This window comes from Podarcis liolepis, assembly GCF_965112155.1.
Source record: "Podarcis liolepis genome assembly, chromosome: 4".
In the NCBI taxonomy this organism is placed as follows: domain Eukaryota; kingdom Metazoa; phylum Chordata; class Lepidosauria; order Squamata; family Lacertidae; genus Podarcis; species Podarcis liolepis.
In genome coordinates, this window is record NC_139558.1 from 103,982,449 (window position 1) to 104,008,279 (window position 25,831).

Consider the following 25,831-nt stretch of genomic DNA (forward strand, 5'->3'; position numbering starts at 1 on the left):
GAGGAAGAGTGAATGAGGGGGGGTGTTTCCTGTTCAGGGGGTGAAATCTCCAAAGCAGGAGGAGCACGGGGAGTTGGCAGCCATGTCATCCCAACCATCACTGCAACCAGCAGGTGGCACTGCTGTGTTTGAAGCAGTGGAAAGTTTTTCCTGTGAGAAGTTTGGGCAGAGTCCAAATGCCAGGATGTTCCAGTACAAAGGCTAAGGCAAACCTTTGTGGAAGATGGAAACTGGTTCACCATATTTACATGAAGAAGGGTCTGATCCACCAGTTGGGTGAAGACTCCTTGGAGGTGCAAAGTGTTGTGGAGTCTGGCACACTTCCCTGTGTTCCATTCAGCTTTCTGGACTTGTAGCAGAGTGTGCACAGCGCAAGCCGCTTAGTGTATAAGCTTGCAGAAGATAAAGAGTCCACATGCTGTTGTTCTAAACTAGCAGCTTTATTTACAGCAGAACAGTAACAATAAACAAACCATCCGAGATAGCAGTTATCTTGCTTCCTTGCTTGGCAGCAAAAGCGAAAGTCAGACAGAACAAAGAAACAGCTTCTCCAGAAGTTGGAGACAGCTCCTCCCCAGAACAGGCAGGACGATGGGTTCCCGAGCTGTTAAGCCTATAAGCTCCGATTCCCCATCACACCCCCTCTCATCCTGCACTGCTGGGGGCTTGTAAGTTTCACCACTTACCCCAAACACAGACCTTTACAGAACTCCCCATGATGCTGAAAGCTCAAAGGTTTCATGACCCCATCTGCCAGGTTCTTCTGGCTTGGACAGTACTGCAATCTCACCAAGCCTAACTGGATACTCTGACACATTCTGGAAATGAATGTCTAGGTGTTTGGTTCTGGCCTTAAACTGCCCAGACTCTGCCAACTTCAGACAGGGTTGATTGTCCTCCCACACCGTGACAGGCAAACAACAATCCCTGCAGCTTTCTTGAACCAAACAAACATAGAATTCCAATTCCCTGCAAAGCTCAGACAGCGCACTGAATTCAGCTTCAGTAAAGGAAAGCGCAATGAGACTTTGCTTCCGGGTGTGATAGCCTGGGATGCAGATTCAGATGCTGAACCTAAGGAATCCCAACCTGAACAGGATTCCCTGCCTCCAGAAGCAGATGAGCTGGGGTTGGGGCATGAGCCTGAAGGGTCCTCACCTGTGCTGGATCCTCAGGTGCAGGCATGAGCTGAGTCTGCTCTGGCTCCTGAGGTGATGGAGGACCCATTGCCTGCAGGTGCTCCACTCTCAGCCCCGTCAGAGGAAGCTAGAGTTGCCTCTGGGTCCGGTAACCCTCCAGCCTCTCCTGAACTGCAGAGGCTTAGGGCAGAGAGGCAGAGGGAACTAAGTTCCCGCAGGAAGAGTGCTCGCCTCCTGGCCAGGAGAGGCGAGTCTTTTGAGGATCAGGGCCGCCCTATGCCTCGGGACATATAAAAGGCAGCTAGCCGCAGTCCCAAGTTGCGGGAGCAACGTTGGTAGTTGTCAGTCCCTGCCTGAACCCTGCCCTGCACACAGCTTCAACTTTAAGGGACTGCCTTCATATTGCTTCATCGACCACGGACTGGACTTAGACCTTGCCTCTTGATTAACCCCCGGGACCAGCACACTGGGACTTCCACCCAACCAGAGTCCCCAAACCTTACCACCATCCCAGATACGGACTTCCTGTTAGCCAGATTCGCCTAATTGCTATCTGTTCTGCACATCAGCTTGGCGTCACCTTTAGCTGACAGCTGGAGACAGAAATACCATTCCAGGCACTCACACTCGGGTTTGTAGCTTCCCTGCTGAGCAGATTGGTAGCAAAAGCAATGTCCGGTCTGCTCCACTGGGACAGATACAACAGACTACCCAGAGCTGAGTGAAAAGCATTTTTGAACTCAGCACATTCTACTTGCTATGTTTCACATAACTTGTCTCCATGGGTGTCCTGACCCCTGAATTCAGACATCCTGAACTTCTCAAGCAGTGATGCTGACTTGAATAAAATATTGGTGGGGGGCCAGGTAAGGCCCTCCTTGCACAATCAATCACATGGTACATGCACATCATTTGAATGGCAATGCCTATAATGGCAGTGATTTTTTTTAAAAAAGTAATATTTTGAGCCCGTAGTTCAATTTCCAGCAGCTCCCCTTGCCCCACTTCTAGCATTCCATCTCCCCTACCTGTGTCCATTTGGTATCATCCTTTCAAGGTTTTTTCCTGTCCATTGTGTTTGTCTTTCATTTGTTCTCCTATGTGTGTTGCCAGTAGAAGCCACAATTCTGTGGGTACTCTAGGTGGTGCAGAAAACACCTAGAAGCTCCTTAGAGGTTCAAGTGCCGATAAACTTTAGCTTTGTGATCTATAAATTTCATTTAGCCAGCAGAGGGTGTCACAGGGCCAGCCTTCCTTCCCTTTAGAGCAAACATGGGTCTCCAGCTGTTTTGGGACTACAACTCCCATCATCCCTAGCTAGCAGGACTAACGGGAAGGGATGATGGGAAACCCTGCTTCAAAGCAACTTTTGCGTTTGGCCTGCAAATATGGGACCTGTCCACTTTTGTATTTTCTTGTATTTTGATTTTCTTGTGACCTGTGTACATTATTTATTTATTTATTTATTTATTTATTTATTTATAGAGGGAAAATTCAAAGAGAAATTGTATGGCAAGTTGTGGAAGAATAAAAGGTTGTGTTTGGGGGGGGAGAAACCCTGGGGCGTGGCCCCCTCAGATATTTTATTGGGGGACAAAGACCCCATGGGCTTTAAGAGTTGGTGCCTAGTCCCTACACCCACAGGTCTCAGGAATGTTACAACATAAAAACACAAGATAAAAACACAAAACCGATGTTAATCAGCCAAAGGTGGAGATTTGTCTGGTTCCTAAACATGTTTAATGGTTTTTCCGACCTTTGTATAGATTCTTTGATGGAAAGTGAGATTGGAGCTCCTCCAGAAGCTCTTTCCACATTCCACACACTAATATGTTTTCTCCACAGTATGAATTCTTTGATGCGAAGTGAGATTGGAGCTTTCAGTGAAGCTCTTTCCACATTCCACACACTGATAGGGTTTCTCCCCTGAATGAATTCTCTGATGCTTAGTGAGATCCGAGCTCGTACTGAAGCTCTTTCCACATTCCACACACTGATAGGGTTTCTCCCCTGTATGAATTCTCTGATGGAAAGTGAGATCAGAGCTCTGACTGAAGCTCTTTCCACATTCCACACACTGATAGGGTTTCTCCCCTGTATGAATTCTTTGATGGGAAGTGAGAGAGGAGCTTTCAGTGAAGCTCTTTCCACATTCCACACACTGATAGGGTTTCTCCCCAGTATGAATTCTTTGATGGGAAGTGAGATTGTTGCTGTGACGAAAGTTCTTTCCACATTCCACACACTGATAGGGTTTCTCCCCTGTATGAATTCTTTGATGCAAACTGAGATTGGAGCTCTGACTGAAGCTCTTTCCACATTCCACACACTGATAGGGTTTCTCCCCTGTATGAATTCTTTGATGGGAAGTGAGACTGGCGCTCTGACTGAAGCTCTTTCCACATTCCACACACTGATAGGGTTTTTCCCCTGTATGAATTCTTTGATGCAAACTGAGATTGGAGCTCTGACTGAAGCTCTTTCCACATTCCACACACTGATAGGGTTTCTCCCCAGTATGAATTCTTTGATGGGAAGTGAGTTTGGAGCTCTTCCTGAAGCTCTTTCCACATTCCACACACTGATAGGGTTTCTCCCCAGTATGAATTCTTTGATGCGAAGTGAGAGTGGAGCTTTCAGTGAAGCTCTTTCCACATTCCACACACTGATAGGGTTTCTCCCCAGTATGAATTCTTTGATGGGAAGTGAGAGAGGAGCTGTGACTGAAGCTCTTTCCACATTCCACACACTGATAGGGTTTCTCCCCAGTATGAATTCTTTGATGCGAAGTGAGTTTGGAGCTATAAGTGAAGCTCTTTCCACATTCCACACACTGATAGGGTTTCTCCCCAGTATGAATTCTTTGATGGGAAGTGAGACTGGCGCTCTGACTGAAGCTCTTTCCACATTCCACACACTGATAGGGTTTCTCCCCTGTATGAATTCTTTGATGCGAAGTGAGATAGGAACTCTTTCTGAAGCTCTTTAAACATTCCACACACTGATAGGGTTTCTCCCCAGTATGAATTCTTTGATGGGAAGTGAGTTTGGAGCTGTGACTGAAGCTCTTTCCACATTCCACACACTGATAGGGTTTCTCCCCTGTATGAATTCTTTGATGGGAAGTGAGATAGGAACTCTTACTGAAGCTCTTTCCACATTCCACACACTGATAGGGTTTCTCCCCAGTATGAATTCTTTGATGGGAAGTGAGACTGGCGCTCTGACTGAAGCTCTTTCCACATTCCACACACTGATAGGGTTTCTCCCCTGTATGAATTCTTTGATGCGAAGTGAGATAGGAACTCTTACTGTAGCTCTTTCCACATTCCACACACTGATAGGGTTTCTCCCCTGTATGAATTCTTTGATGGGAAGTGAGACTGGCGCTCTGACTGAAGCTCTTTCCACATTCCACACACTGATAGGGTTTCTCCCCAGTATGAATTCTTTGATGGGAAGTGAGAGAGGAGCTTTCAGTGAAGCTCTTTCCACATTCCACACACTGATAGGGTTTCTCCCCAGTATGAATTCTTTGATGGGAAGTGAGAGAGGAGCTCTTCCTGAAGCTCTTTCCACATTCCACACACTGATAGGGTTTCTCCCCAGTATGAATTCTTTGATGGGAAGTGAGATCAGAGCTCTGACTGAAGCTCTTTCCACATTCCACACACTGATAGGGTTTCTCCCCAGTATGAATTCTTTGATGCGAAGTGAGTTTGGAGCTATAAGTGAAGCTCTTTCCACATTCCACACACTGATAGGGTTTCTCCCCAGTATGAATTCTTTGATGGGAAGAGAGTTTAGAGCTCTTACTGAAGCTCTTTCCACATTCCGCAAACTGATAGGGTTTCTCCCCTGTATGAATTCTCTGATGGGAAGTGAGATCGGTGCTCCTACTGAAGCTCTTTCCACATTCCACGCACTGATAGGGTTTCTCCCCTGTATGAATTCTCTGATGCCTAGTGAGAGAGGAGCCCTGACTGAAGCTCTTTCCACATTCCATGCACTGATGGGGTTTCTCCCCTGTATGAATTCTCTGATGCTTAGTGAGATCCGAGCTCGAACTGAAGCTCTTTCCACTTTCCACACACTGATAGAGTTTCTTTCCAAGGATATTTTGTTGATGGGAAGTGGAATGGGAGCGCTGACTGCAGCTTTCTCCACACTCCAAATTTTCACGTGGCTTTTCCTCTCTGGGGATTTTATCATGGTCACCTTTGTTCTTGATTTCATCATAATCTGCAATGGAGACAAAAAGGGATTAGAGCCTCAAGAACAAATGGAGAAGAAATTAAGGGAGTTCAGTGTGTGTTTCTTACCTTTGTTGTTTGTCAATAACCAACATATTTATTATCAGATTTTGTTGAGTTGTTGACTGCTGCTTTGTTTGCTATAGAGTAGTGGCCAAAATTGTGGAAGACTTTTGCAGAAAAGTGTATTTCAGAGGTTTGATGGCTCATAACACTGCTTCTTTTGGAGTAATATCATACAATTATGTATCAACGGAAATTGTTCATTTACCCATATTCTATCTAATGTTATAGCCAAATAACCAGAAAAAGGAAGCACAACTTGCTTAGGTTGACTGTGTGTCTTTTTGTGGTTGGTTTTTTTGTGTTCTTGTAAAACATAATAAAATTATAGAAATGGCACAAAGAGTTGACTGGTCATCCAGAAAGCGATGTAAAATTGTACTGTTTAATGAACAATGCTACAGTTATGAAGAAACTGATGAAAGATAAGGAAAAACTTAACCAGACTGGCCATTATATATTTTTGAAGAGGTATCAGGAGACTTAGTCACTATAAAATCAGACCGGTAAAGGCAGGGAAAGGTGCACAAAGGCAAGTAACGATGGACGAGTGGAGAGACTGTCCCTACATGACAGAAGAAAATCATCTGGGTGTATACAAGATGACATGGCGCAATTTAATGTGAAGTTGAGTGCAAGGACTGGTCAAAATGTTATAATTCTAAGGAATAAGCCATTGTCATCTCACAAGCAAAGGATGAAAAGATTAAACCCATGTTAACTGGACAGCTGAACAATGGAACAGTGTTATTTGGAGCAATGAGACCCAAATCTCATTGCTTGGTAGTGATGGCATAACATACACGAGGAGAAGAATCAGATAAGATTTACATCCACTTGCATTACACCGACCACGAAACACTCAGATATTGTGTTGATCTGGGGTTGTATGGCAGCAAAAGGTGTGGGCAAAATTTACATCATTAATGGGGATGTAAATGCCCTAAAATGCATAAATGAAAGACTTGCGCGCAAACTGAAGCGTTCCTCAGGTGATCTTTTCCCAGATGCTGAAGCACGTTGTCAGGGAACTGCCCTCGGTTCAGGAGGGAGAGAGGAAAAGCCGAATGGATTACAGAGAGCCTCCAGGGATCATGGGAAGCAGCTCCTCTTCAACGGAGGAGAATAAAGACGCCTCCAGTGGAGCGGCGCTGCAGGAGTCGGAAGAGGCAAGACAGTGCCAGGAACACTTGCCTGGGCAGAGTGGGGAGGAGAGGGGTCCTCTGTTACCCACACCCTCCTTGCGCAGAAAGCATCCGCGCAGAGAGGGGAGGTGCAGACTGGGAGTCAAGAAGCTGCTTTGCTGGGGAAAGTTTAGGAACCGCCCACTCACGGATTCTGCCAACGACTGAGCCAGCCACAGGAGAGTGGCGCTCCGGATGGATAAGGTTTATTTTGGCAGCAAAAGCAAGGCTTCACAGCTAAGCAGGGAGATATTTGCCTGCTTGCTCTCGAGCAACCCCTTGGAAACATTACACACACACACACACACACACACACACACACACACACACACATATATTCTATTTTATACTTCAACAGGATTCCGCTCAATGTCATGTTGCTGCTGTGTGCAAAAGGTGCTTTCAATATTTCACTGCCGGAATGGCCTGGGAATAGCCCAAACTTTAACCCAATCAGAAATCTATGGAGCCGACTAAAGAAACTTGTTAGTCAGAAGCAACCCAGCAATAAAGTCCAATTAACAGAGGCAATAATTTAATCTTGGTTTCACTTTATTACAGCTGCAGTACTAAAAACTTGGTTCATATCATGGGAAGGCATTGTAAGGCCTTAATTAAAGCTAAAGGTTGCCAATGGGTATGACTGCTGTTCTCATAAATACTCCTTCATAAAAGTTCTTTCATTACATTCTTCATTAGATTATCCTTCATTGATATATAATTTTATAGTATTACTCCACACAAAAGTGGTGTTATGAGCCATCAAACCTCAGAAATACACTTTTCACAAAAGAGACCACAAGAGCCATCGAGTCCAACCCCCTGCCAAGCAGGAAACACCATCAGAGCACTCCTGACATATGGTTGTCAAGCCTCTGCTTAAAGACCTCCAAAGAAGGAGACTCCACCACACTCCTTGGCAGCAAATTCCACTGTCAAACAGCTCTTACTGTCAGGAAGTTCTTCCTAATGTTTTTGATCAACCCAAGACTGACAGGAGCAAATACAAAACCAGAAAACCTGAAGCTACGTATGTGGTGTCCGGTACGTTTCCACAGCTCTCTGGGATGAATTTTGTTTGGCCCAACCATGGCATCCCCTCCATCTCCATTGTTTCTTTGGTCAACCCAAGACTGACAGGAGCAAAAACAAAAACAGAAAACCTGAAGCTCCACATTTTCTGGACTTGTAGCAGAGCGGCACAGCGAGTGCTGCTTGTGTGTGTGAGCTTGCAGAGTCCAATACACTGCTGTTCCTCTAAATAAGAAAGCTTTATTGTATGTACAGCAAGATAAACCATCGGAAGATGCAGACGTTGCGTCTTCCATGTCTCAGCAGAAAACGAAAGTCAGAAAGAACAAAGAAACAGCTTTCCCGGATGTTGAGAAAGCTCCTCCCCAGATGCAGGACATTCTGAGCTGTTAACCCTGTAAGCTCTAAAGCTCACAACTTATCTTTCCTAACAATTCTGAAGCTGACATTGAAGATGGCCTGGGCAGTTCAGACCAGCCTGATCGTGGTAGGAAAAGGAATAATTTGAGGAAGATTGTTCAAAGAAAAAATGGTAAGTTACTGTTTATTGTGGGGGTGTTAGGTTCCCAGGTGTTATAGGGGGCACTGTTGAGCTCTGTGAAAATATATGAGGTTGGTTCCATAGAGGTATGTGTTGAATTTCCAGGCTGATATGATGATCCCACAGGGAGCCTTACCAAGAGAGGCCATGATCCCACGAGTCTCCTCCATGACGTCCTTATGCAGAGCTCTCTGGTCAGGACCCAGGAACGCCCACTCCTCGTCCGTGAAACGAATGGTGACATCTTCAAAGCAGACTGGACCCTAAAAGAAAAAGGGAAATGTCCTCCTCTGAGACAGCAGAAATATGATCTGCTACACAATGCTCTGTTGTTTCCTTCCTGTAAATAATAATAATAATAATAATAATAATAATAATAATAATAATAATAATAATAATTTATTATTTATACCCCGCCCATCTGGCTGGGTTGCGGTGTTGTTTCAATAGGATTGCTAGCTGCACATTTTATTTATGGATGCTTATTTTATTCTGCCTTTTAATTATGGGTATCCGTCTTTGTGCAAATAGGTGGTACTCCACCTTGTGGTTTTCAAGTCACTCTGCCTACGCAAGCATTCCAGTTTCCCCGATGGAAGGATCCACTTTCTCCTCTCCTCGTGAGTTGTTCTGGGGAGGTTCCCTCCCAATGCCCTAGGGCCAAATTCAAGGGGTTCATGGGGGCATGGAGAGGGGGAGGGGAGGAATGGGGGGCAGGCTCCATTTTCCAGCTGATGGCGCTGGTTAGGTGAATCCAGGCCACTATTTGTTCTCATTTGTCCACTGCTTAGAAACCAATTTTTGCATTCAGTGATCAGTCTAGAAATAATATAAGCCTATTTTGGATGGCCCCCTTCATAGATCACTGCCTTGCCATGGCGAAGGGGCTTGAATAACTCTGAAAAGCTATGAGCTATGTGGTGCAGGGCCACCCAAGATGGACAGGTCATAGTGGAGAGTTTTGACCAAACGTGATCCACCTGGAGCAGGAACCGGTAAGCCACTCCAGTATCCCTGCCAAGAAAACACCATGGACAAAGACAACAGGGATATAAAAGTTATGACGCTGGAAGATGAGCCCCTCAGGTCGGAAGGCGTCCAACATGCTACTGAGGAAGAGCGGAGGGCAAGTACAAGTAGATTCAGAGCTGATGAAGCGGCTGGGCCAAAGCCGAAAGGACGCTCAGTTGCGGATATGCCTGGAAGCGAAAGGAAAGTCCAGTGCTGTAAAGAAAAATATTGCATAGGAACCTGGAATGTAAGAACCATGAACCTTGGTAAGTTGGATGTGGTCAAAAATGAGATGGCAAGAATAAATATTGACATCCTGGGCATCAGTGAACTAAAATGGATGGGAATGGGCGAATTTAGTTCGGATGACCATCACATCTACTACTGTGGGCAAGAATCCTGTAAAAGAAATGGAGTGGCCCTTAGAGTCAACAAAAGAGTGGCGAAAGCTGTACTAGGATGCAATCTCAAAAATGATAGAATGATCTCGATACGAATCCAAGGCAGACCTTTTAACATCACAGTAATCCAAGTTTATGCACCAACCACTGGTGCTGAAGAAACTGAAAATGACCAATTCTATGAAGACTTACAACACCTTATAGAAATGACACCAAAGAGGGATGTTCTTCTCATTATAGGGGATTGGAATGCTAAAGTAGGGAGTCAAGAGATAAAAGGAACAACTGGCAAGTTTGGCCTTGGAGTTCAAAACGAAGCAGGGCAAAGGCTAATAGAGTTCTGCCAAGAGAACAAGCTGGTCATCACAAACACTCTTTTCCAATAACACAAGAGACGACTCTACACATGGACATCACCAGATGGGCAGCATCGAAATCAGATTGATTATATTCTCTGCAGCCAAAGATGGAGAAGCTCTATACAGTCAGCAAAAACAAGACCTGGAGCTGACTGTGGCTCAGATCATCAGCTTCTTATAGCAAAATTCAAGCTTAAACTGAAGAAAGTAGGAAAAACCACTGGCCCGGTAAGATACAATCTAAATCAAATCCCTTATGAATACATAGTGGAAGTGAGGAACAGGTTTAAGGATTTAGATTTGGTGGACAGAGTGCCTAAAGAACTATGGATGGAGGCTCGCAACATTATACAAGAGGCAGCAACTAAAACCATCCCAATGAAAAGTAAATGCAAGAAAGCAAAGTGGCTGTCCAACGAGGCCTTACAAATAGCGGGGGAGAGAAGGCAAGCAAAATGCGAGGGAGATAGTGAAAGATACAGGAAACTGAATGCAGATTTCCAAAGAATAGCAAGGAGAGACAAGAAGGCCTCCTTAAACAAGCAATGCAAAGAAATAGAGGAAAACAATAGAATGGGAAAAACCAGAAATCTGTTCAAGAAAATTGGAGATATGAAAGGAACATTTTGTATAAAGATTTTCATAATAAAAGACAAAAGTAGAAAGGACCTATCAGAAGCAGAAGACATCAAGAAGAGGTGGCAAGATCAGTCTACATCCCAATCCCAAAGAAGGGCAGTGCCAAAGAATGCTCCAACTACCGCACAATTGCACTCATTTCACACGCTAGCAAGGTTATGCTTAAAATTCTACAAGGCAGGCTCAAGCAGTATGTGGACCGAGAACTCCCAGAAGTGCAAGCTGGATTTAGAAGAGGCAGAGGAACCAGAGACCAAATTGCAAACATGCGCTGGATTATGGAGAAAGCTAGAGAGTTCCAGAAAGACATCTACTTCTGCTTCATTGACTATGCAAAAGCCTTTGACTGTGTCGACCACAGCAAACTATGGCAAGTTCTTAAAGAAATGGGAGTTCCTGATCACCTCATCTACAGTTAGAACTGGATATGGAACAACTGATTGGTTCAAAATTGGGAAAGGAGTACGACAAGGCTGTATATTGTCCCCCTGCTTATTTAACTTATATGCAGAATTCATCATGCGAAAGGCTGGGCTGGATGAATCCCAAGCCGGAATTAAGATCGCCGGAAGAAATATCAACAACCTCAGATATACAGATGACACAACCTTGATGGCAGAAAGTGAGGAGGAATTAAAGAACCTTTTAATGAGGGTGAAAGAGGAGAGCACAAAATATGGTCTGAAGGTCAACATCAGAAAAGCAAATATCATCGCCACTGGTCCCATCACCTCCTGGCAAATAGAAGGGGAAGAAATGGAAGCAGTAAGAGCTTTTACTTTCTTGGGCTCCATGATCACTGCAGATGGTGACAGCAGTCACAAAATTAAAAGACGCCTGCTCCTTGGGAGAAAGGTGATGGCATACCTAGACAGCATCTTAAAAAGCAGAGACATCGGGACTTCCGGTCGGCGCCAGCGTTTAATGGCGGTCCTCCCTCCGAGCTCCGGAGGACTGCTTCGCGAGTTCGGGTCTGACCCGCTACGGCAAGCGGGGGACCCCTAAAATCACAGGCGCGGAAGCCTGTGAACAAGGAGACTCGGTGGGCACCAGAAGCGCCCCCTTACTGCGAAAGAGCCTTTTTAAAGGCTCCGGAACGGCATCGGGAGAGCGCGGTGCTGAGAGTCGCAACCCCGCTCGCGGAGTGAAGCCGTGTCGCCATGAACAGAGAGCGCTGATTCCTTCCTGTAAATTGAAATTGGATCGAAAAACCCGTGAGTAGGATTGAACGATTATCTGGACTTTAAAATTTTAAAAATCTGAAATTTGGCCGGAAACGGGGAAGGTTAAAATTAAGGAAGTCTGCCTTCCCCCGACTGCATGACAGATAAAGCAACGAAAATATAAAGCTGCATCTGAATGAAAATACTGTAGGACTGTTTAAGCCTGGCATCGGACACGAACCTCCTCTCTAGCAAGCAGGGGCAGAGGGGAGAAAAAGCAACTTTATTAACCTGCATGACCTATTTGAAAGAGAAAAGTTTTCCGCTGTCTTAATCCCCTGAAACGGACTGCCAAAATAAGACACCAGGACAGAGAACTGATTTTAGAAACTTGTTACAAAGCTACATAGTTGATATTCTACCTGATACAAAGTTTTGGGGCTTTGCTGCCACAACATATTGGACTGTGTTGACAGAGAAACTACATAGAAAAAGTGTTGCAGCATTTATATTGAAGTTTCCTGGTTTCTTTGTTCTTAGTTCTGTGTTTCCTTCACTTGGACATTTTGTTTTGCTCCCTCTAGAGGGTTGAGAAGTAACAGTTGCAAAGCAACAGATTAAGACAGTGGAATTTTCCATCAGGGAACTGCTCCTGTGAGAACGTCCTTGGGACATGAGCGGCCCAGCGGATGAGATAACCACTAGAGCTAAAGCAAAACAACAACAACAAAAGAAAAGAGGCTCAATATCAAGCCTAACACCGACAGGAGCAGCTGGGCAAGAAAAAGTGACAGCTGTTTCCATGGATTCAATGACACAGGCGTTACTCAAGATAAATCAATCTTTAGAAGCTTTGACAAAGCAGAGTACAGAAAATTCACAAAAATTAACAGAACTAACAGCAAGGTTGGACTTGAATACGAAAAGTGTGACTTCTAATACGGAATCTATAAATAAACTGATTGAAGAAAACTCTGCAACACGTAAAATTGCAGAGGACGCCAGAAATATTGCTGAAGAGACACAGGAAAAATTAGAACCGATCTCCAAAAAAGTATATGAACATGATGCGGCCTTGTCTTTGCTGGAATTACAGAGAAAGGAGAGAAACTTGAAATTAAGATTAGTTCCTGAAAGTGAAGGGGACAGCCTCGTGGAGTTTCTCACACAAGAGTTTTCTGACTTTTGGCAGGAAGAATTGCAGGAGGAAGAATTTAAGATCACAACAGCATTTAGATTGGGCAGGAGACAGAACATAAAGACTCCGAGGGATTGCCTGATTACTTTTAGATCCAAGGAAGAAAGGGACAAAATATTAAAACTACATTACCAAAAGGCCTTGGAAATTGAAAATTCCCATATACAAATCTTCAAGGACATCCCTAAATATATTCTGGAGGTGAGAACCTTCTACAAAGATCTGGTCTACCTGCTGAAAAGGAACAATATACTTTTTAGGTGGGAGTTCCCACAAGGACTGTCCTTCAACTACAAGGGAAAGAAGGTGAAAATAAAAACAATTCAAGACAAAGAGAAGTTTTTGGAGAAAAACCACGAGGATCTGCAGAAGGGAACGGTAGACCCAACCTCAGAGGTAAAAGGAGCTGTAGACATCCTGAATCTATCATTTGGACTTAAACCACCATCAGAGGAAGAGCAGCAACTTGGAGCGGTAGGAGGAGTGAATGCTAAATAACAAGATGGCCCTGCAATTCCTTAGTTGGAATTGTAATGGGCTGAACATGCCTACGAAAAGACGCCAAGTTTTTCATATTTTGAAAAGAGAACAATTGGATTTGATTTGTTTACAAGAAACTCACGTGACCAGGGTACACAGGAAATTACTTATAAATAAAAGACTAGGACAAGAATTCATCTCATCGGATAAAGTTAAGAAAAGAGGAGTGGTGATTTATGCAAAAGAGAAATTGGCCCCAAAAATGATGTTTAAAGATGAACAAGGAAGATACCTGGCAATTGAAATACAAATACAAGGAGAAAAATTGTTACTAGTCGGAATTTATGCACCAAATGAAGGGAAGGCGGAATTTTTTAAGAAGCTGCATGAAACTCTGATGGACTATTTGGACTACAATGTAGTAATCATGGGAGATATGAATGGTGTGGTTTCTACAAATATGGACAAGGCACAAAGACAGACAATCTCTAAGGAAGGGAGACTTCCGAAGACCTTCTTTGAAATGAATGAAAATATGGACTTGATAGATATTTGGAGAACAAGGAACCCTCTCGAAAGAGAGGGAACTTTCTTCTCTCAAGCAATGATGACCTGGACCAGAATCGACCAAATCTGGATTACTAGTGGGCTGGCTCCAAAGATCAAGAAGATAGAAATCTGCCCAAAGACTTGCTCTGACCATAACACCGTGAAGATGGAAATGAAACTTACAACAACTGGTCAATTCAGATGGAGAATGAATGACACCCTGTTTCGAGATGAGGAGATCCACAGAAAGGCCCAAAAAACCTTAAAGGACTATTTTGAAATAAACCTAAAAACTGATGTAGAAAAAAGAGTGATCTGGGACGCAAGTAAAGCTGTAATGCGAGGATTCCTAATTCAACAAAATTCGGTAAAAAAGAGAAAGCAAAATGAGAAGAAGGAAAAGATCTTGGAAAAGATAAAAGAAGGAGAGAAGAAATTGAGATCAAAACCAAAGTCCCAGGAGATTTTGAGAGAGATTAAGCTATATCAGACACAATATATGGAATTGATGAATCAAGAGATTGAGTGGAAGATAAAGCAAATGAGACAAAAGACATTTGAATCTGCGGATAAATGTGGCAAACTTCTGGCTTGGCAATTGAAGAAAAGACAGAAACTAAATACAGTTACAAATCTAGAAGTGGGTGGAAAGAATATAACTAAACCCAACGAGATTAGAAACTGTTTCTTGAGCTATTTTAAAAAATTATATTCACAAGGACCGCAGAACGAAGAGGATATAGATGAATTCCTTAAAAAATATGGATTACAAAAAATCTCTTATCAAAGTAAGGTGGATCTAAATCAGAGAATAACAGAACAAGAGATAGAAGGTGCCATTCAGAACATGCAATTGGGCAAATCTCCAGGACCAGATGGACTGACTTCCAGATACTATAAAGCTTTGAAGGAGTGGTTGGTACAACCGTTAAAGGAAGTCTGCAACGAGATTTTGGAGGGGAAAGGGGCGCCAGAATCGTGGAAAGAAGCTTATATTACACTCATACCAAAGACAGAGACTGAAAAGACTCAGCTTAAGAACTACCGCCCAATATCATTACTCAATGTGGATTACAAAATTTTTGCAGACATTTTGGCAAAAAGATTGAAAAGAGTGTTGATGGAGAAGCTTCACAAGGACTAAGCAGGCTTTCTCCCAAAAAGACATTTATCAGATAATGTGAGGAACATAATAGACATTTTGGAACTATTGGAGGTGAATATAAACACTAAAGCAGTACTGATATTTGTGGACGCGGAGAAAGCCTTTGACAATATTTCTTGGAGTTTTATGAAAAAGAATCTTCATGGGATGGGGGTAGGCCAAGGATTCGAGAATGGTATGGGTGCGATATATTCTGAACAAAAAGCTAAGTTGATTGTAAATAATGTGATAACTGAAGAACTTAAGATAGAAAAAGGGACACGACAGGGGTGCCCAATTTCCCCACTACTTTTTATCTCGGTTCTGGAGGTGTTGCTAAATATGATTAGAGATGACCAGCAGGTTAAAGGTGTACAGGTCGGAGCAAAACATTACAAGTTAAGAGCTTTTGCAGATGATTTGGTACTTACTTTACAAGAGCCAGATACTAGTACAAAAAGGGTGTTGGAGATAATTCAAGAATTTGGTCAGGTGGCCGGATTTAAATTGAATAAACAAAAGACTAAAGTTTTGGGGGAAAATTTGACAGGTATGGAGAGGGAGAAATTCCAGAATGAAACAGGTTTGACAGTGGTTAAGAAGGTGAAATACCTAGGGGTTCATCTGACATCTAAAAACTTGAACTTGTATAAAGACAATTATGAAAAATGTTGGTCAGAAATCAAAAAAGATCTAGAAATATGGTCAAATTTGAAATTGTCAATGTTAGGCCGAATTGCAGTTATCAAGATGAATGTACTGCCTAGAATGTTATTTTTGTTTCAAACCTTGCAGATTCTTGACAAGATGGACTGTTTCAAGAGGTGGCAGAAAGACATTTCGAAATTTGTCTGGCAAGGCAAAAAGCCCAGAATAAAATTTAAAATAGTGACAGATGTAAAAGAAAGAGGGGGATTTGCCCTGCCGGACTTAAAATTGTACTACGAAGCAGCAGCGTTTTGCTGGCTGAAAGAGTGGATGCTCCTCGAGAATACAGATATCTTGGATTTAGAAGGTTTCAATAACACATTTGGTTGACATGCATACTTATGGTATGATAAAATTAAAGTGCATAGGGCTTTCAAAAACCATATTGTTAGAAAAGCATTATATAATGTTTGGATAAGATACAAAGACTTGTTGGAAAACAAAACCCCTAGATGGTTGTCACCCTTGGAGGCTAAGGCATTGAAAAAACTCAATATGGAGGCCGAATGGCCAAAGTATTGGGAAATTTTGGAACAAGATGGAGATAAATTGAAGTTACAGAGTCATGAGAAATTGAAACCCAAAGTACGAGATTGGCTCCATTATTATCAAATAATGGAGGTTTACAAACAGGACAGGAAAATTGGCTTCCAGGTGGAGAAATCAAAATTAGAAAGTGAACTGTTAAAACCCAATACTAAGAACTTGTCAAGAATGTATAATTTGCTGCTGAAATGGAATACACAAGACGAAACAGTTAAATCAGCTATGATTAAGTGGGCACAGGACATTGGTCATAACATTATGTTTGCTGACTGGGAAAGGTTGTGGAACACCGGGATAAAATTCACGGCATGCAATGCTTTAAAGGAAAATATTATGAAAATGATCTATAGGTGGTACACGACCCCAGTCAAGCTAGCAAAGATTTACCATTTGCCTGATAACAAGTGCTGGAAATGTAAAGAATCTGAAGGTACTTTCTACCACCTTTGGTGGACGTGCCCAAAGATTAAGGCCTTCTGGGAGATGATATATAATGAAATGAAAAAAGTACTTACCGTATTTTTCGCACGATTGGACGCACCGGACCATAGGACGCGCCTAGTTTTTTGGGGGGGAAATAAAGGAAAAAAATTTTCCCTTTATTTCCCCCCCAAAAGCAGGTCAGGGAAACCGAACCAGGTCGAGGAACAGCGGGATAGTGGCGCTGCGCCTCCCTGCTGTCCCCCGAGCTTGTGGGGCTGGCTGATGTCTGCCTAGCGCGCGGGGCGCTCTGCTTCAGGGCGCCCCACCCGCCGGGCCGCAGGCTGCTATCCACAGTGTGGGGAGGCTTGCGGGGAGCTCCTGCAAGGGTCCCCATGCTGCGGATGTGTTCCCAAAGCGCCAGGAGCTCTGCTTTCAGGGCGCCCGACGCTCCGGGAAGCAGGCTGCTATCTGCAGCCTAGACACGGCTAGCGGAGCGCTAATCCCGAAGCTTGGGGCGTGCGGAGCTCAGCGTGCCCCAAGCTTCTGGGCGCCGGCAAGGTCTCCGCTAGCCCTGGGAGAGCCCCGCGATGTCGCGGGGCTCTCCCAGGGCTAGCGGAGACCTTGCCGGCACCCAGAAGCTTGGGGCGCGCTCAGCTCCGCACGCCCCAAACTTCGGGATTAGCACAGTGGTCCGCTAGCCCTGGGAGAGCCGCGCGACGTCGCGGGGCTCTCCCAGGGCTAGCGGAGACCTTGCCAGCACCCAGAAGCTTGGGGCGTGCTGAGCTCCGCACGCCCCAAGCTTCGGGATTAGCGCAGTGGTCCGCTAGCCCTGGGAGAGCCGCGCGACGTCGCGGGGCTCTCCCAGGGCTAGCGGAGACCTTGCCAGCACCCAGAACCTTGGGGCGCGCTCAGCTCCGCACGCCCCAAACTTCGGGATTAGCGCAGTGGTCCGCTAGCTCTGGGAGAGCCGCGCGACGTCGCGGGGCTCTCCCAGGGCTAGCGGAGACCTTGCCGGCACCCAGAAGCTTGGGGCGCGCTCAGCTCCGCACGCCCCAAACTTCGGGATTAGCGCAGTGGTCCGCTAGCCCTGGGAGAGCCGCGCGACGTCGCGGGGCTCTCCCAGGGCTAGCGGAGACCTTGCCAGCACCCAGAAGCTTGGGGCGTGCTGAGCTCCGCACGCCCCAAGCTTCGGGATTAGCGCAGTGGTCCGCTAGCCCTGGGAGAGCCGCGCGACGTCGCGGGGCTCTCCCAGGGCTAGCGGAGACCTTGCCAGCACCCAGAACCTTGGGGCGCGCTCAGCTCCGCACGCCCCAAACTTCGGGATTAGCGCAGTGGTCCGCTAGCTCTGGGAGAGCCGCGCGACGTCGCGGGGCTCTCCCAGGGCTAGCGGAGACCTTGCCGGCACCCAGAAGCTTGGGGCGCGCTCAGCTCCGCACGCCCCAAACTTCGGGATTAGCGCAGTGGTCCGCTAGCCCTGGGAGAGCCGCGCGACGTCGCGGGGCTCTCCCAGGGCTAGCGGAGACCTTGCCAGCACCCAGAAGCTTGGGCCGCGCTCAGCTCCGCACGCCCCAAACTTCGGGATTAGCGCAGTGGTCCGCTAGCCCTGGGAGAGCCGCGCGACGTCGCGGGGCTCTCCCAGGGCTAGCGGAGACCTTGCCGGCACCCAGAAGCTTGGGGCGCGCTCAGCTCCGCACGCCCCAAACTTCGGGATTAGCGCAGTGGTCCGCTAGCCCTGGGAGAGCCGCGCGACGTCGCGGGGCTCTCCCAGGGCTAGCGGAGACCTTGCCAGCACCCAGAAGCTTGGGGCGTGCTGAGCTCCGCACGCCCCAAGCTTCGGGATTAATGCAGCGCTCCGCTAGCGGTGGGAAAGCTGGGTCTCCCTCTGCTAGCAGATAGCTTCCTGAAGCCTGGAGAGCAAGAGGAGTCGGTGCGCACCGACCCCTCTCACTCTCCAGGCTTCAGCGAAAGCCTGCATTCGCTCCATAGGACGCACACACATTTTCCCTTGCTTTTTAGGAGGGAAAAAGTGCGTCCTATGGTGCGAAAAATACGGTAAATGTACCTTCCCTAAGAAACCAGAGGCCTTTCTCTTGGGCATTGTCGGCCAATTGGTGCTAAAGAAAGATAGAACTTTATGTATTGTCAGGGAACTGCCATCGGAGGAACAGGTGGGGAGAGGGCTCACGGAGGCTGGGAGGGACTCAACAGCTAAAGCAGGGACCAGCAGGGGGAGAGATGGGTCTCTGGAGGAAAGGCTCACGAAGGCTGAGAGAGACGCAGCAGCTAAAGCAGGAACTAGCAGGGAAAGGGGAGGATCTCTGAGGGAAAGCGAGCAAGAGGGAGGGCTCAGGGACACGTCCAGCGAGAACAGTGGTGAGGTGTCAGAAGCTCCCTTAGGGAGACCCATTCCTCGCCGGAAGCTGTCACGCCGCGAGTCCCGAAGACGTGTTTCCGTTAAGGAGCTTTTATGCTGGAAGCGCTTCCGAAAACAACCACTGTCGGAATCTGCAAGTGACTAGAGCGGACATGTCTGAGGAGCTCTGTCACACACAGAGGTTTGTGGAGTTGCACAAACTCTGAGGGACTACGATTTTATGCACAAGCAGCTCATCATCCCATCACATGTATGCTACGACAGCAGCAAGAATACTTATCGCAAAGTATTGGAAGACACAAGATTTACCCACCTTCGAAGAATGGCAGATGAAAGTGATGGACTATATGACACTGGCTGAGATGACTGGCAGAATCCGTGATCAGAGGAAAGAGACGGCGGAAGAGGATTGGAAGAAATTCAAAGTTTATCTTAAGAACTATTATAAAATTGATGAATGCTAAAATGTCGAGGTGTTGAGAAAGAAAAAGGGATTACAGTGACATAAGATTAAGTTGAAGAAAAGACTAAGAGGACACATATTTGATAAAATTACTTAGAAGCTGCTGAAATAATTTTGGAAATTGGGATGCAGAAAGGGGAGGTATGGGGGAGTCCGAGAAATGAGGGTTATGAAAAAAAGGTTATGAAATTATACATGTTTGTTTGTCTTTTTATTTGTTTGTATTGTTTAAAAAATGTTGTAAAACCAATAAAAAAAATTTTTTAAAAAAATAAAAAGCAGAGACACCACCTTACCAACAAAGGTCCGTATAGTTAAAGCCACGGTCTTCCCAGTAGTGATGTATGGAAGTGAGAGCCGGACCATAAAGAAGGCTGATCGCCAAAGAATTGATGCTTTTGAGTTATGGTGCTGGAGGAGACTCTTGAGAGTCCCATGGACTGCAAGAAGATCAAACGTATCCATTCTTAAAGAAATTAGCCCTGAGTGCTCACCGGAAGGACAGACTGTGAAGTTGAGGCTCCAATACTTTGGCCACCTCATGAGAAGAGAAGACTCCCTGGAAAAGACCCTGTTGTTGGGAAAGATGGAGGGTACAAGGAGAAGGGGATGACAGAGAATAAGATGGTTGGACAGTGTTCTTGAAGTTACAAACATGAGTCTGACCAAACTGTGGGAGGCAGTGGAAGACAGGAGTGCCTGGCGTGCTCTGGTCCATAAGGTCACGAAGAGTCGGACACGACTAAACGACTAAACAACAACAATTTTGGATGGCCATCTGTCTTGGATGATCTAGCAACGCAGGGGGTTGGACTTGATGACCCTTGGGGTCCCTTTCAACTCTAGGATTCCATGAAAATTGCAACTACAGATGAATCCTACTGGCGAAATTCAGAAGGCTGGTGTCAGAGTTCTATGGGTAGGAAATCCCACAGTACACAGCTGGAGTTCACACTTTCTTAGCAAGAACACGATATTCACAGACTTGGCTGAGTTTCGGGCCTCATGAGAACAGCAGCTCATTCCCAGAGGGTCTGTCAGTTTGCATAATCTAGCAGAGATTCCTGCAATGCAGGGGGTTTCCTGGCTCTGAGAGACAAGCAGGGAGGATGGCTTCTGGCAAAAGGAGAGGGAGCCACCGATGGCTCCTCCTTCTCCTGACTCACCTCTGCCTCTCGACTTTCCTCTCCCACTCGCCTCCTTCCTCTTCTGCCTCTGATTCTGCACTGCATTCTGCCACAGAGTCTCCCAGCTCACTAAGCCCTGTTCCCGCTTTAGCTTCTGACACCTCCTCTTCCCAGGCTTCTGCCTCTGATCACTCATCCTTCTTCCACCTCAACTTCTTGGGCTCTGAGCCATCTTTCCCTTCCTGGTTCCCCGGCTGCTTCCTCCCACCATTCCTCTGTGCCCAACCAGCCCATGACATTGCTCCATCCCTCAGCCTCTGTCCCCACAAGACAGCTTCCCCTGACCTGATCTGGTTCCACAGCCGCTGCTTCCCTTCTGCCCCCATGAAAAGGCGGATCAGGAGGTCCTGCTGGCATCCTTCTGTCACCTGCTAGAGAAAAAATGTAAACAGGACGCCAGGAGTGCCTGCTTCTTTCACAGGGGAAACAGGGCATCTCTAACTACAGATGGGCCTTTCAGAAAGCCTTACTTGCTGAGAGCATTTGGATGTTTGTGCCCATTTCATATGTTAGATGTGCAAAAACCCATCTCCCCTCCTCTGCACCCTTGTTCCCAACTGTCTCCCCGCAAAAGAAGATGAAAAGAATATCAGTGTTTGTATAAAAAAAAAAGGTTCTGTTGGCATAAAAGAGTCCACGAGAAGAGTATCCTTGCAGAGTACTGGTGTAGCTGCTCTGTGAGTCGCCTACTGTGGTCCTCTAGGAGTTCAAACTGTTCCAGTAGCCGATGCTGAGTGCTTTCCTGATCCTCAGATCCTAGCAGCCCCAGCGTCACTGCAGACAGTTACAGCTTGCCACCAACTGCTCCAACGCACAGCCACGGGCTCCATACACCACCAGGATTCACCAGCTCCCTGCTCAGATGCTGTCAGCCGTTTTGCACTCTGCACAAGCTCAGAAACACTGGGCCCATAACCTGTCAGTGTTTGTAAAAAAAAAAGGAGGGTTCTGACCTCCCTTTGTTGCCTCAGCCTGGTCCTCGGACCCTTGTTGGCAGAAAAGAGTCCACAAGAAGAGTAACCTTGCAGAGTACTTTCTGCTTTTATTCTTAAAAGCCTTTCTGAAAAAGCGACTGACCAACTGTACACACTGTTGGTTTCTGCTTCCTCACTGAGCAGCGAATGCATGTCACAAGACATTGTTTTGCATTGTTTTGCATTTTCACTGTTCTCTCGGTTTCTTTGTTAGAGAGACAGGTTGCTTCTCTACTCTCACAGAGGCAAGATGCATGTTTGTATTCTCTCAGCATAGAGTGGAAATAAAGTTGAGAATGTGGCACATACTGCTTATCCTTCTGCTGTGTGGACTACTCTGCTTGGGCTCAAGATAAGACGAGCCTGTATCAGCCTCAGATGGGCCGAAGCTGGTCAAAATCTCACACACACATCAACACTACCAGCTTTCACCAACCAACCAACCCAAACCAAACTAACATTTCTCACTCTCTATATACAACCTGGTGCAGGCAGCTGACTCATGCTGACCCAGCTTTTTAAGCATTAAAGAAACAGCTGCCAATTTTTAGCCGTGACAAAGAACCCTCAGATGAGCTGGAAAACCAACAGAATGAGACCAAACAGAGAAACACCATCTTCCTCCTTACCCAGTGGCCTCTCTCTGGTGTCCAACGGAGGCCTCTCTGCCTCACAGGAATCCAGGTCCATTTCTGCAAAGAGATCCGTTCCCTGAAAAAGAAACAAGGATTCAAAACAGAGAATGGGGAGAAATATTAGTAAAATAATGACAAAGACAAAATTATTCAGGCTGTTCCATCTCATTCCATGGATGCCTTCCCAGAAAACGGATGGGCCAACAGTAGAGCATTATGGGATGTTCTCCATCCTGTTTGGAGCCCCTTGGGAGTATCCAGAGGAAAGTCTCTCTCACCTGTTTTCTCTCCTCTGCCTGACTCAGGAGGAAACCTTCAGCCAGGGCCACCGCCTGGGAACTGGTCTCCGCTCCGCATTCCCTCACCCAGCTCTCCATCTCCGGTGGAAGGACAGCCAGGAACTGCTCCAAGATCACCAGGTCCAGCATCTCAGCTTTTGTGTGCCTTTCTGGCTTTAACCACTGGTGGCAAAAGTGGTAGAGTCGGCTGCAAACCTCCCGGGGTCCTTTGGCCTCCTGGCAGCAGAACTGCCTCAACTGCTGGCTCTGCACCTCTGAGCGGAGGGTGTCCTCCTCACCCAGGATCTTCTGCACAGAGTTTTCCCAGAATTTCCCACTGCTCCCAGTTTGGTTGGCATGGCCTCTTCCTGCTCCAGGGCCAGCTGTGTCTCGCTCATCCATCTGTGCTCTCAGGAAGCCTCTGAGAGATCGGAAGGAACACTTTGGTCTTCTGCCAAGTTCTGTCTGTCTGAATGAGAAGCTCTAGCAAATCCTACAAAGCAAATACATTGTTCTGTTACAAAAGTTGTACAATATCAGGAGAAGAAAAGGTTCCCTGAGCAAGCATGGATGCGTCTTGCTGGGAACTAGGGCTGGACTGCACCGCATTCCAGTCCATGAGCTATCTTTTTTTGGGGGAAAGAAGAGTAGGAGGAGAAATATGTCTCTAGCCTTCTAGCAATGCAAAATGTGGAGGCAACTGAATGGATTAATGTGAGGTGAATCAGCCTGGTTTCTGCTGCCTTCCAGTCAATGCATGAAGTCAGAACTGACTGACAAGAGAGTCATTTGTATCTTGTGAATAATGGATGCTTGGCTCTAGTGGGGGTCCTCACCTGGGGGTCCTCAGGAGTTGTTCTCCCCCCACCCCCACTCCCCTGCTTCTGCCTCCTTTTCTTGCACTTGGGACTCTCTGCCGCTCTCCAGACAGACTCCTGGGGTGGGGTCCCTTTTTCTTTGCTCCAAGGGCCAGGAATGTATCTGGCCAACCCCTGAGGGCCAAGTGGATGAGGCCAAAGACACCTCCCTTGTAATTTAGTATTAGTAATAATAATAATAATAATAATTTATTATTTGTACCCCGCCCATCTGGCTGGGTTTCCCCAGCAACTCTGGGCGGCTTCCAACAAAGATGAAAGATACACTAAAATGTCACATATTAAAAACTTCCCTGAACAGGGCTGCCTTCAGATGTCTTCTGAATATCAGGTAGATGTTTCTCGCTTTGACATCTGATGGGAGGGCATTCCACAGGGTGGGCGCCACTACCGAGAAGGCCCTCTACCTTGTTCCCTGTAACTTGGCCTCTTGCAGTGAGGGAACCGCCAGAAGGCCCTCGGAGCTGGACCTCAGTGTCCGGGCAGAACGATGGGGGAGGAGACGCTCCTTCAGATATACTGGACCGAGGCCATTTAGGGCTTTAAAGGTCAGCACCAACACTTTGAATTGTGCTCAGAAACGTACTGGGAGCCAATGCAGGTCTTTCAAGACCAGTGTTATATGGTCTTGGCGGCCGCTGCCAGTCACCAGTCTAGCTGCCGCATTCTGGATTAGTTGTAGTTTCCGGGTCACCTTCAAAGGTAGCCCCACGTAGAGCGTGTTGCAGTAGTCCAAGCGGGAGATAACTAGAGCATGCACCACTCTGGCGAGACAGTCCGCGGGCAGGTAGGGTCTTAGCCTGCGTACCAGGTGGAGCTGGTAGACAGCTGCCCTGGACACAGAGTTAACCTGCGCCTCCATGGACAGCTGTGAGTCCAAAATGACTCCCAGGCTGCGCACCTGGTCCTTCAGGGGCACAGTTACACTATTCAGGAACAGGGAATCCTCCACACCCGCCCGCCTCCTGTCCCCCAAAAACAGTACTTCTGTCTTGTCAGGATTCAACCTCAATCTGTTAGCCGCCATCCATCCTCCAACCGCTTCCAGACACTCACAAAGGACCTTCACCGCCTTCACTCGTTCTGATTTAAAAGAGAGGTAGATAGCTTCACACACACAGCCCTTGATGCCAAGGTCCCTGGAGGCTCAGTGAGTAGCAGCGCCCATTTCCGGCTGCTTTGCCAGCAACAATCCCTTTGGGAGAGAGAGGATGTGGTCCTGGGATGCCCTGCTCTGGCTGCGAGGGGATTGCTGCAGTGGCCTCCGTGGGGAGCTGCCCTGGGAGACACTGGGAAACTGGTCCCCAATGCAGCAGCCAGACTCTGGGCTGGGATCCCTCTCTTCATTCCTGGCCTCTCTCTCCCACCTTCCCTTCCTTCCTGGGGGTTTTTTTTAGGGGGGGGGGGCTAGTCCACCTTCTTCTCCAGCTTTGGAAAACCATTTGCAGATGTTTCCTCTGTTGTGCAATGAGGCTGAGCGATGTCACACAGAGTTAAAGTCCCAGGGACTCCTTTGTTTGAAGAAGGGAGATCATTTCTGAAGGGGGGGCGGAGGGCCAAATGAGTTTGGGACCCTCTGATCTGCAGGAAGGAGAGCGTGGCAGACCTGGCCCCTCCCTGGCAGGACCCTCTCCTCCCTGACTTGGGGTCCCCCCCCCGCAGGAGCAGATCAGGCCCCCCCAGGCCCCCTCCCCTGCTGCAGCCCTGGGACCCCCACCAGATCCCAGAGAGGAGACTCACCAGATCCCAGAGAGAGAGGAGACTCACCAGATCCCAGAGAGAGAGGAGACTCACCAGATCCCAGAGAGAGAGGAGACTCACCAGATCCCAGAGAGAGAGGAGACTCACCAGATCCCAGGAGGGAGAGCGAGGCAGCCCTTGCAGGAGAGACACCGAAGCAGGAAAGGACTGGGGAGGGAGGGGCCTTGGCTCTGGAGGACCTGCCCCCCCTTGCTTCCTGTCCTCTCTAGGAAGGCAGCTCGGTTCCCTTTAACCCTTGCCAAGCCGAGTCCCTCCAGCTCAGCCCTCTCTCGCTTGGCAGAACCTCAGATTCTTATTATTTTTTATGGATTAAGGGGGGCAGCTGCCCCCCTGGCTACTCCAATGCCCAGATATCCTTTTGGGGGTGAGGCTCTTGGCTGGACTCTGAGCATCTCCCTCCCTTGGCCAGAAACCAGAGGAAGAGCTTGCAGGGAAAAGGGCTTTGCAG

General features: G+C 46.9%; 2 protein-coding genes and 1 long non-coding RNA gene across 14 annotated transcripts in view; 1 reads left to right on the forward strand and 2 right to left on the reverse strand.

The window, feature by feature from the left end:
• LOC310705032 (uncharacterized protein) overlaps positions 1–25,831 on the forward strand; it is a 357,812-nt gene that overhangs the window by 187,931 nt on the left and 144,050 nt on the right. The gene's annotated exons all lie outside the window — the stretch shown is intronic.
• On the reverse strand, positions 420–25,767 carry LOC310705037 (uncharacterized protein). The gene is made up of 7 exons (XM_083499323.1): positions 25,363–25,767; positions 22,745–23,237; positions 22,461–22,542; positions 21,143–21,225; positions 8,349–8,475; positions 2,958–5,381; positions 420–1,124 (listed from the first exon to the last, which is right to left on the reverse strand). The coding sequence occupies exons 2-6, from the start codon at positions 23,144–23,146 to the stop codon at positions 2,965–2,967; spliced, it is 3,111 nt and encodes a 1,036-aa protein (XP_083355449.1). The 5' UTR covers positions 23,147–23,237; positions 25,363–25,767; the 3' UTR covers positions 420–1,124; positions 2,958–2,964.
• On the reverse strand, positions 16,916–18,890 carry LOC310705431. Its single transcript, XR_014525274.1, has 2 exons — positions 18,782–18,890; positions 16,916–18,729 (listed from the first exon to the last, which is right to left on the reverse strand). It is a non-coding gene; the product is annotated as an uncharacterized lncRNA (long non-coding RNA).

What these genes read in the sequence shown, in the direction of transcription:
- LOC310705037 (XM_083499323.1), bottom strand. Translation starts at nt 23,146, where the DNA reads ATGGATGAGCGAGACACAGCTGGCCCTGGAGCAGGAAGAGGCCATGCC. An exon ending in AGGCAGAGGAGAGAAAACAG is followed by an intron (nt 22,543 to 22,744) that starts GTGAGAGAGACT and finishes TTTCTTTTTCAG; the next exon opens with GGAACGGATCTCTTTGCAGA. An exon ending in TGGGATCATGGCCTCTCTTG is followed by an intron (nt 5,382 to 8,348) that starts GTAAGGCTCCCT and finishes TCTCCATTGCAG; the next exon opens with ATTATGATGAAATCAAGAAC.